Here is an 11,996-nt window from a genome sequence, read left to right on the forward strand (position 1 = left end):
AGGGCAGGCAAAACTTGGGGACGTCCAAATGCCAAGCCTCTGGGCTTGGGCCTGTATGTAGGATGCCTGCCAAACGATTTGGAAATATCTGAAGCCCCTGGTGGAGGTAAAGGATGTTTGCCGGTTGTAGGGCCATTTATGGTACTGAACTGACTCATGGACGTGGACTTGGTTTGGCTGATTTGGCTTGGAACATGAAAACATTTCTTTAAAAAAAAAAAAAAAAAACATTCCAAGGCACTTAACTTTCCTCTTGAACTAGGCTCCCCTGGAAGCGTAGGTACCTAACCATAGGGCCCAAGACTCTGCAAGTTAGGTCCAGCAATATCTAACTTTTAAATGCTTCCCTCCTTTATTGGATCTACCCCTAAGTGTTTAATTTAAATTCTCACAGGCAACTTATAATGCTCTGTTTAAGAAGCCATTTGGGTGTGATATGTTTTAAACCGTGCTGTGTCTGGAGAGTAGGTCAAAAGGTTGTAAAATGCTGACATTAACCTACAAGCTATAACTATTAATCCTTACTGTTTCTTCCCCTGCTGCTTATAATCATATTTGTGAGGTGCAGGAAAAGAGAGACAACTGCAAGCTATTGAAAGGCAGTACAGGAGTTTTTTGTTTCCTCTGCAGACCACTCTGTAATGCTATTCTGCAGACCCCTTTGAGTGGGGTTATGGCCAGCACATGGATAAACCTCTGTGATGTGAGTGGAGGACAGTGAGTAATAGAGTTGGGTGAAGTCTGAATCTAATCCAAAAGCCCCCACTTATTAAAAATGCTTATGGCCCTTGCTTTCTGTCCAGCAAAAGTTATTTCCTGATCTCTAATCCCACTCTCTTGATAACAGCCTGTGAGGGATTCACATCTCATAAAGCAACAGATCATCTCCTGTCTCAGAGCCTGCATCTGCTGAACAAAAGATCCTACCTTTATATACCCCTGAGCACAGTGGCCACTACTCATTGCCCTGCGTGGAAAGGAAATTTCTATCCCCCATCTAGTATTCAGAAGCTATATGAGAAGACTGTAATACAAATATTGTAGAACAAGTTAGTTATCAGTTAACCCATTTTTATTCAATCCCCTGTATGCCTGTCCTGAACTGTTCTCTCAGACTTCCCACACAGCCAACATACGCTGATTATCAGACACATAGGGGTTGAAATCCCTGTCATGCCATCAAAACGAGTGCCAAGATGGAACTTCCATCAGGCAGACTCGTCTGGATTTACTGTTGAGGTGGAGAAAGCCATCCACTGCATCCCCCCCGATGATAAAACAGTACAATCATTTCATGGTCCTGCTTATTGTTGCAGCTAAGAACATCCCTCGAGGTTTCAGAGAGTGATACATCCCTTGTTGGAACTGTGACTGCGAAGCCCTTTTCCAACAATACCAACGATCTGGAGACCCAGCAATAGCCACAGCACTACTTGGATCTTTGGATACCTGTAGACAACAAAGCTGGCTGGAGTGCATGGCATCCATAGACTTTATGTACTCAAGGTGTCAGGCCTGGAGCATCCTGAGGAAACTTGGAGCATCAAACCCAGCAAAGGCCGCTAACCTGCAAGTCAATACAAATGCTGTCACTGCCAAATTGGTGGCCAACTCAAAGGGATCCCTTGATAAAGAACACAAACAGAAGGTTGAAAAAAACTCAGAGAGACAATGGCAAATTGTTCAGAATCCATTTTTCAACTGTAATGGAGAACAACCATATTCCACAAATCTGGCATGAGGCAATGGTGACAGCCTTGCCAAAACCAGGAGAGATGATACATGATCCTGGGAGCTATAGGCCCATCTCTTTGCTTTGCATATCCTATAAGTTCCTGGAGTGGCTCATACTTCTAAGAATTAGCCCTATCATTAACCTATTACTCGCCCAAGAACGGGCTGCCTTTAGACCCCATTGTAGCTGCTGTGAACAAGTCCTTGCCATCATTACAAACATTGAGGTTAGTTTTCACCGCAAGCTCAAGACTGGGACTGCCTTCATAGATCTTGCCATGGCCTATGATACTTTGTGGAAACAGGGACTGATGCTCAAACTGTCCCTGCTGCTGCCATGTGCCAAATTATCCTGGCTGCTGTGGACTTTGATGTGCAACAGAAGGATGAAGGTCTACTACGAGATAAGGTCAGCACCCCAAGAATACTCAGCAACGGCCTCCCACAGGATAGTGTTCTGGCACCGACACTTTTTAACATCTATGTAAGTGATATGCCCTGTACATCATTGTGGAAATTTATCTACACTGACGATATTGACCACACAAGCAAAAACTTTTCAGGATAAGCCACACTGAACTCTGACTTATCAATAATGGCTGAATATTTTCATAAGTGGAGACTATGACTAAATCCAACCAAGTCCATCATCTCCACATTCCATCTGGACAGTCGCAAAGCATGCTACACCTTCAGTGTCACCTTCTGTGGAGAAAAAGTGCATCACAACCTGACTCCTACCTGCTGAGGGGTGACTCTTGACCGCTTCCTAACTTACAATTATCACCTCTGAAAGACTGCTGTGAAAACAAAGACATGAGTGATCATTATCTGAGAGTTCGCCAGTGTAAGCTGGGGTGTCCTCCACACTTCTGCCTTAGCCCTGGTCTTCTCAATAGCTGAGTACTGTGCACCCATCTGGACCTCAAGTCGACATATCAAACTCATCAACACACAACTCTACTCAGTAATGAGGACTATGGCTGGAACTTTGATATCAGTTCTAGTGCAGTGGCTACCAATACTTTCAAACATTACTCCTCCCACTATTCAACAGGATGCAGCAACATGCAAAGAAATAATGTGTATCAATAGTAATCCAGACCTTCCAATCCACAGAGACCTTCAATATCTCCTAACTCATCACGTGATTTCACGAAAACTTTTCTGGACATGAACCGAGCACCTCCTATACTACAACACTGAAGAATCTTGTTGGAAAGCTTGAGCTAAAGGTTATTAGGTTTCCCTAATAAATACCTTGTTTCTGACCCAACAATGCAACAATTGGGTTTCAGCCTTCCACGGAGGATGTGGACAACCCTTAATACAATACACAATAGACATGGCCGGTATGGCCACCTGATGTACAAGTGGCATCTAAAAACCTTGCCTGGCTGTGTGTGGAAACCCTGACCAAACCACAGAGCACATAATAACACCCTGTCCCAGGTAAAAGTTTGAGGGTGACATTCTGGGGTTACACTCGCTTTCCAGGAGGGCATTGATCTGGTTGAGGAATTTGGAACTAAAACTATGATGATAGCTCTTGCTTCTAAAGCCATACACAAGAAAAGAAAGATTCAATCCCCTGTGAGGTATTTGATTTTCTTTTAAAAAGCATATCAGTAAACTTCACAGGCTCTATTGTCTACACTTATGTTAAACTGTCTACACTTACTGGCATGACATTAAAAAAGAGACAATAAACAATTATAATACATGTTTCTTATAGAAATACCAGAGATAGAGTTCAAAACAATGAGTCATCATATTATTTGCTGCTGCCTTCATGTCTAACAACAAAGAGTGAAGCACCTTCAGTGAGAGGTGATTTCTGGGTATCTTTTTAAATACCCACATTTTTGAAGAATGAACTTTGAAGTCCTAAATGGATTTTTGAGTACACTGAACTAAGAAATGAGAACACAATGAATGAACAATATATTCAGCTAACATAAGGAGGGAAAGAAAATAACTGCTGGGTATTAATGAGGCAGATATGTGGGTAGAGTCATAGGTTAGCATAGAGGGGTATATCATATAGTCTGGGCAGAGGACACATGCTAGGAAATGGCTAGCAAAAATGTGTTAAAGCAGTTCATTAGAGATACCATGACTCTCTTCCTAGCTAGTATAATGACTGAAAACAAGGGAATAGAACAGAAAGATTATATAAAGTGCATTTAGGTCAGGTTTTAAAGATGCCCATCCATACATTTAAAAAGAGGCTTGAAAGGATGCATGTAAAGAATTAGGTTTGTTCAGACAAATGAGTATGAAACATGGTAGCAATGTGAAAAATCACAGGGCATTACTATCTGAATGCTGCAGTTCTTTAGAAAAGATAGAATACACTGGAAATAGGAAGGAATCATTATGTTTGTGAGGCAAGTTGTAGAAATGATAAGGAATCTTTCAAGAATTACAGATAGCAATGAATTATTAATAAGGAAGATTCACTACTTTATTTTAAGGAAAACTTTTCCTTGTTATACAGTGTTAAGCATCCCCAGCTGCCAGTCTGGAGATCAGGATCATCTCCTTGATACAAATAGAATTGTGTTAATCCTGATTTTGTAGGGAAATAACTGAATTATAGAAGGTCTCTTATATCTTTAACTTGTATGATTATTAGAATGCTAAAATGAAGACTACAAAGACAGTAAGCTTTGGGTAGAAGTTCACTCTAGACTGCTTAAACAAGGCATGAGATGACAACTGTAATACAAAAGGTTGTGGAAAGGACAGGCTATTAATGCAAGTAGGAGATTTAAGGTACCCAAGACAGTAAGGCACACAGTGAAAGCAGCAGTAGTTGTATGGATATAAGGCAAAGCTGCTCCTTTACCCACTACATAGAGGAAAAATATAACTAGAATCATGCTAACAGAGATGACAGGATTAAGTAATAGAGAAAGGAGAGTATCTAAGCAACGGTGATAATTATAGTGTATAAAAACATCAAACATATAATAGAGTTGGAAGCTTGTACACTAACTGTGTATTCAGTACATACCTGAAATGAAAATTCAAGAGATAGCAGACTGAGCAGTAAAGGAGCAAGAATATCTGTCACTACAATGAGCGTGCAGAGTATTTATTCAAATGCTTGTTTCTCCAGGGATAAAAGGATATTCACATAAACTCACCAGGGGAGCAGGGAAAGAAGATTGTGAGGTTGTCAGGTTTATTCTACTCTGTTCTTACAGAGGTACATGTCCATGGTAGTGCAGAATGTGATAATGTGGACAACACTTGAGATGTTGCCTGTGTTAAACTGGAATGAGGATCTTGTGAGTTGGCCCTTGGAGTTGTTCATTGCTTTCTCAAATTGTTGCATCAATCAAAAATCTGAAATCATACATTCAGATGGAAGGTGCCTGTTAGAGACTGTGTGATCCAGGTTGCCTTGGGTGGCTTTTAACTAAAAAATAATGGTGTGGAAATGTAACATTAGATGAGTTTTTAGACCAACAGCAGTCTCATGTACAAAGCAATGAACTCAGATGTTCAGCTGGTGTAAATTGGCATACTTCCCCTGAAACTGTGGTCCATAAGAAGGCCAAATCTAATAATCTGTTTGTTTGTTTTTTAATCAACTTGGTTTCTCATAACCAAGGAAGAAGGACGCAGCACTTAGCAAAAACAAAGATGTTATTGCACTTGCGGGGAATGTTTACGTTTTGCAAACTAGATGGGGTATCTCAGTCGTGTAGTGCTGCGCTCCCCTTGTGTAACTCAAAATTAGGAAGGAATGTAGAAAGAACCAGATGTGTTCTCCCTGGGGAATTTGTTTGAAATACTTGCCATTTAGTTCATTCTCAAGCCAAATGATTTTCTCTTCAGGAGTACATCTGTGAGCCACAGGAAGGGTAGTACAGGCAGGGCTAATGAAGTAGTGAGTATCATCATAGGCAGCTGACCTTCAGCTGTGGCAGGATAGAGCAGCCTGAGGCTCCACCTATGGGCTGGCCCATACATCAGTATAATGTAGAAGTAAATTAAAGCTCCCTTTTGCCCCCACAGTCCCAGTTTAGCATGGAAGATAACCTTGCTGGAACAAGAAATCTGTGAAAGCTGGCCCAATGCTGTGCTATGTGCTGTTATTCAGATAGAAGGGGGGTTGCAAAACTGAAGCATTAGAAGTTTTGAAGTGTTTTAGTACATGAAAATACTACATTTGGATGGTTTCATGGATTCCTGCTGAAGGAGTCGTTACCATTGCTGCAAAGAGAGCTTAATTTATGAGTCTCTTCCATGACTTCAGGCCTGATACTACTGCCCACATGAGAGAGCATATTGATTCTATCACTGGTGTTGCTCATTAGAAATGTCATACTTGGTTTTACTTAATCTCTGTCCTGAAATTTGCAGGCAGCATGAAGCATTCATGATTTCTCTGAGATGTGCAATTTCCAGCAAAATGAAGGGTAACACTACTGAGGCTTTTCATCCCCATTTCACAACTGTTGTTGAAAGCTTAGTTCATGGTGCTTCTTTTTTATTTCCATGATGATTCTGAAAGGAAAAATATCTGGGGGAAAAAACTATAGAAAACCTATTAGGCATCTTGGATTTACTGAATGTCTGCATTATGAAATGAGTATACTATAATGACTATGTTTGCAATATAAATGAGCTTTAGAAAGAGCGCAGTCTAAACACTGTGTTAACTGCTCTGTGTTACAGATGACAAAGAATGGCACAGTGGAATCTGAAGAAGCTAATACCCTAACGCTGGATGACATTTCTGATGATGATATTGATTTAGACAACACTGAGGTAGATGAGTACTTCTTCCTACAGCCTTTACCAACAAAGAAGCGAAGGGCCCTGCTGCGAGCCTCTGGAGTGAAAAAGATTGATGTGGAGGAAAAACATGAGCTGCGGGCCATCCGCTTGTCCAGAGAGGATTGTGGCTGTGACTGCCGAGTATTCTGCGATCCAGAAACTTGTACTTGCAGCCTCGCAGGCATCAAATGCCAGGTAAAGAACTTGATTATATTCATTCTTTAACTAGCAGAGTATAAACGGACATGGGGAGCTGCAATTGTACTGAGGGTAATGGATTACTAATTGCTGAAATTTGTGGGTCTTAGAAACAGTTAAAAAAAGAAAAAAAGGCCCAACCTGGCTTTTGTTAAGTACAGTTGATGTGCTAGACAAATCTAACCCTTTAAAACTGGGTTATTTTTTATTATAATTTGTAGACAGATAGGCTGTATAAGTTTTTCTTCTAAGTACAGATAGTCAGTTCCCCACATCCTTATGTGGACCTTTAACTAAATGCTCACCAGAAATGACAGATGGGTCACGAAACTTTAAGCCTGCAGATTTCACATAGGACATTAGATTAGCTTTTATTTTTAGATATGCGTCTTTCCCCCCTAAGTACAGTTCTTCAATGACTTCAGACTGTACCCATTTAGTCCCATCTTGATGAGAGGATTATGCTCAAATATGAATTGAAGTCCATGCTCAGAGTAAGAAGCAGTAAAGGAAGCATGCCTTACTGTCCTTCACTATAACCACATTGTGCTTCATAATAGAATCATAGATATTAGAGTTGAATTGACACTGTTATGTCATATAGCTAGTGTCTCTGACAATCAAAAATGTATTCCTTAAAGTATATTTACCAGAGCTTTCACCAGTATCATTTTAAATGTTCCAAACAAAGAGATTTCTACCACTTCCATTTGTGTAACTTGGGTTACACCCTATCTCTCACCATCAACAAGTTTCTCTGAATGTTCCTTTTCATAATTTCTTAATCCAAGAATTTATTCCAAGTTACATACTCTGTACAACCCTAAACTATTTATTTCCTTTCTTGGAGTTCACACTTTTTAATATTCATAGACTGTCTGTTTTCAGTCCTGCACTATCAGGGAAATGGACTAGATTACTGTTTCTCAATTCACCTCAACCATCCACGATAGTCCCACACAGCTTTACAGTCTGCCAGTCGCCCCAACCTTACTTGCCATTCTGCAGTCAAACTACCCCCAACTTCATAAGCTGTAGTGCTGTGCATCTCCCAAATGGTCCTCTTGCCAGGAAGGCTGCAAAGACAACCAAGCTAGTTCTGTACACAGTAGCTCTGGAATGGAAGAAGCATAGCCATACATGTGCAGCGCTGCACTTGAACGAATAGCTTTGCCTCTCAGCAGAGATAGTATACATACAGTGCCACACTAGGGTAGCACCGCCATTTCCATTTTGGGAATTAATGCACTGAGAGCAGGGGCATAGGAAGAACATTTGGGAGAGTCAGCTGAACACTTCAGCCTTTCTCCCACCCCTGATCTGCTCATGGACACTACCCATGACATCTCCATGAGATACTAGCTGAGAACTACTTGACTAGATCACCTCATGTGTTTCCACTTTTGCACCACATGTAATTATAGCAGTCAGACTGTAAGTGAAAAACTGTAGAATTTAAGCATCTGACCAGGGTACCTGATTTGGGGTCCAGTTAGGTATAAGATATCTACATTATATTCTTGCTGCTCACAGTTCTTTGTGCTTTCTCTGAAGTCTCTTCTAAAATTCATCCCAGGTTCCACCTTTAATTTCTTGGTCTCTCTCCCGTAGTGTGCTCTCAAGCTTTATATATTTAATTCTTAATGTATACCTTTCTTTGCAAGTCTTCCATGACTGTTAATCATTCTTGTTCCTACTCTGCTTCCCATCCAGTTTACCAGCTTTCTGATAATAAGAGGTCCACAAACGAACACAGCATTTCTGATGTGTTTATAGCAGAGGCATAGAAAGAGAAATTGTTTTCTTCCAGTTCCAGTGAAGCCTCTGTGTATGAAACCTAAAACTCCACCGGCATTTTTCCCCAGCCATGCCACATTATTAGTCCATGTTTAACTTGCTGCTCTGTATGATTTTACTGCTTTCTAGGGTTCTTCCTCCAATTAAGTATATCTGCTTTGGACTATTTTTTTTCCATATATGTTGCACTGTGTGCTTTCCCTGAATGAATAATTTTGTCTTTTGCTATCATTGGTTTCATTGTATGTGTAGTTAATGTGTATTCTTTTTTTTAAAAAGGTGGATCGTATGTCTTTTCCATGTGGTTGCACTAAAGAAGGGTGTAGCAATACAGCAGGTAGAATTGAATTTAACCCCATCCGTGTACGGACTCATTTTCTGCACACGATAATGAAACTTGAATTGGAGAAAAATAGAGAGCAGCAAGTTCCTGCACTAAATGGTTGCCACAGTGAGATAAGTGCTCACACTAGTTCTATGAGCCAAGCACCCCATCCAGTAGAGTATTCAATTGCAGAGAATTTTGAGACTGAAACTGAACCGCAGACTGCAGTGATGCACCTGCAGTCAGCTGAGGCCTTGGATTGTCCAGGGGAAGAGGAGGAGGAAGAGGATGGAAGCAGCTTTTGTAGTGGAGTTACAGATTCTAGCACACAAAGTTTAGCACCCAGTGAATCGGATGATGATGACGATGAAGAGGAGGAGGAAGATGAAGATGATGATGATGAAGAAGAAAAAGTGGATGATTTTGTAGAAGGCATGGGCTCCCATGCTGGCGTGGTACCGCTTCCTTCTGTCCTTTGCTATTCTGATGGCACTGCAGTGCACGAAAACCACTCTAAAAATGCCTCATATTATACTAACTCTTCAACTCTGTATTACCAAATAGAGAACCATGCCCCTGGCACTGCTAACCAGATCAGTGAGACCTACTCAGAAAGGGACACTGTTAAAAATGGTAGTCTTTCTCTGGTGCCTTACAATATGACTTCAGAGCAGTTTGTTGACTATACACGGCAATCAGAGGAAAGTTACAGCAGCCCTCATTACCCTTCTGCAAACCCCTCTGTGATAGTTTGCTGCTCTTCTTCGGATGGTGATAACAGTGTTCCATGTAATAGTTTGTATGCTGAACACAGGCCAAACCACCCTCAAGTGGAATTTCACTCATACTTGAAAAGTCCCTCTCAAGATGGATTTGTTTCAGCTCTGAATGGCGACAGTCATGTACCAGAGCATCCTGCTGAGAATTCTATAAACCTTTCAGAAAAGAGCAGATTGCATGAAGAGTGCATCAAATCACCTGTTGTGGAAACAGTACCTGTTTAACATGAAGTTATTCTAGGACTGCATTCCTTTATTTAAATGCACTCTGATTACATTGGATTTCCTAGCACCGTAAGTTTTTTAAGCTGTGGACAATGAAAACTTGGACTATGGGTAATGTTCCAGACACCTTTTGTTTTTTTCTTTCAAGCTACATGGCTGTGGCATTGCACAACAGCAGTTCATGTAAAGTTTCGAAAAGATGGGGGGAAAAACTGTCTTTTGATAGAAAATGCATAAATTAAAAATATATACATATTTCAAAGTAGCCTACCTGTCAAACTGTGTGAAACCTGCCAAGCTATCTGAATCAAAGCTTCATGTTTTTGATTGTCGGGCCTGTGCAAGATTGTTAAAAATGATACTTTGAAATATTCATATTTAGAGTCCTAAATTTTCAACATATCTGACAAAGATGGTGACTTTTTAATGTAGAAGTAATTACTGTATGGAAAAGTTTTAATTGTTCTGTACTGTATGTATTTTATTTATGATAGTTTAGTACTCATGTTTTTGATAAAAATGAACAGCATGTTCATTTGACCTGAAGATCCATAGCTAGTAATACAGAGCATGCCCACTTAAATTTCATCTGGAGTACCATATACATTTTTTATGACCACTCCATGCAACTACTTTTAAAATGTAATCTTGAAGGTACATGGGGTCTCTTTTTACTATTTTTGACAAACAGAAGTGTCAGTAAGGTGGCATTTATGTTTTCTATAAAGGTGAAAGGTAGGACAATCCTCTGTTAAAGCTGGTATCAATGGCATCCCACAGCTAACTCCCCATAGAGAAAATTGATGTTGTGTATAAAGACAAAGCAGCAATTTAAAGTCACCCAGCACCTTTTAGCTCTACAAACATTCAGCTTGCTAATGCACTTTAGTGCCATTTTGCAGTACCTTATTAATTGTGGAAACTGGGAACCATTTTGGAGAAATACCATGGCTGCAGATTTTAAGATCTGTGTAATATACAGGTGCATTGTAATGAATATGATACAAGTTTTCCGAAGCCAGTTTATGAAAGCCTCAATAAGTAATTAGTAAAAGCAAAGAGCCTAGCTGCTTAGAGAGTAAACGAAGCATGGAAAAGTGTGTGTGTGTGTGTGTGTGTGTAAGTGGGGAGCCCTAGATTTTCCTACCTTTTTAGCTATTGTTATAAAAGAAGAGCCTTATCAGAAGTCCTTCTGTGAACTTTTGATCAGATCCTACATGTATAGAATCACTTATCACTATTAATAGACTAAATTTGGTACTAGAAGCTGCATATTTAGTTAAGACCCTGGGTTCAAAAGTTTTATACCTGTGAAAACTGAGGCAATTTCTCATGCATATCCATTATCATGTTTTCATTTCTTTTTCAAAAGGGAATGAGAATTATGATGTATGCTTTATACCATCCATTAAATTATCATCAAAAGATATTTTTTTCTAAAGAATTAGTAGAAGCCCATTTTTGGTACGTTCATGTAGCTATAGCTAACTGTGCATTGCCTTGTATAAAATGCAGCACAACACTTCAAAATCTTGTTTTGATGTTGAAGTATCTTTTGTTATATGTCCATTAGTCTAACATGTAGACATATGTGGCTGGCTAGTCAAATTACAACATCTGCTTAATTTTTACCAAAGTTAAAATGAATTGTTGAGAAAGAGAGGCATATAAGCATAGTATACATTTCAACTCTGTTTCACTGACTGTTCAGGTGAGTAGCTCTTTATAAAAGCATATAGAGTACTCCAGTAGAAAGATTACCATGTTTAAAAGAGGCTCTTTGAAAAAAGAAGTCATGATTTACTGTTGCCTTTATGCTGCTTGTCTACAACCATTGTCAATTAATTTTTTACACTAAATTGGCAAAAGCTGTTGATGTATTCCCTATGAGAGAGCATTTTTGTTGTTGTTGATTTGTTCCCATGTTAATTCATGAATGCTTTTATTGTGATTTCTTTGAGATAAATCCTGTTTCTCTAAGAAATACATACGTTATATTCATGGCATTCCTATATCCTGGGAAAGGACAGCCCACTTCAGCTTATCATCTAAAGCAGCCGTTCTGCCATTTTAGAGTTCTGTTCCTCTAATTTGTAGTAGCAACCAATTTCCTTTCTCCAAAGGATGTGCAGTCAGGTGTTCTC

At 39.7% G+C, this 11,996-nt stretch overlaps 1 protein-coding gene across 6 annotated transcripts in view; it reads left to right on the top strand.

The window, feature by feature from the left end:
• CSRNP3 (cysteine and serine rich nuclear protein 3) overlaps positions 1-11,723 on the top strand; it is a 213,784-nt gene extending 202,061 nt beyond the window's left edge. For all 6 annotated transcript variants that reach the window (XM_019522742.1, XM_019522740.1, XM_019522739.1 and 3 more), the window contains 2 exons: positions 6,427-6,723; positions 8,803-11,723. In XM_019522742.1, coding sequence (XP_019378287.1) covers positions 6,427-6,723; positions 8,803-9,852 — 1,347 coding nt within the window. In that variant the 3' untranslated portion in view covers positions 9,853-11,723. The remainder of the gene's footprint in view (positions 1-6,426; positions 6,724-8,802) is intronic.
• The last annotated feature ends 273 nt before the right edge of the window (positions 11,724-11,996 follow it).

The sequence above is a fragment of the Gavialis gangeticus genome, unplaced genomic scaffold (genome assembly GCF_001723915.1).
Source record: "Gavialis gangeticus isolate Ggan-Ray unplaced genomic scaffold, GavGan_comp1, whole genome shotgun sequence".
In the NCBI taxonomy this organism is placed as follows: domain Eukaryota; kingdom Metazoa; phylum Chordata; order Crocodylia; family Gavialidae; genus Gavialis; species Gavialis gangeticus.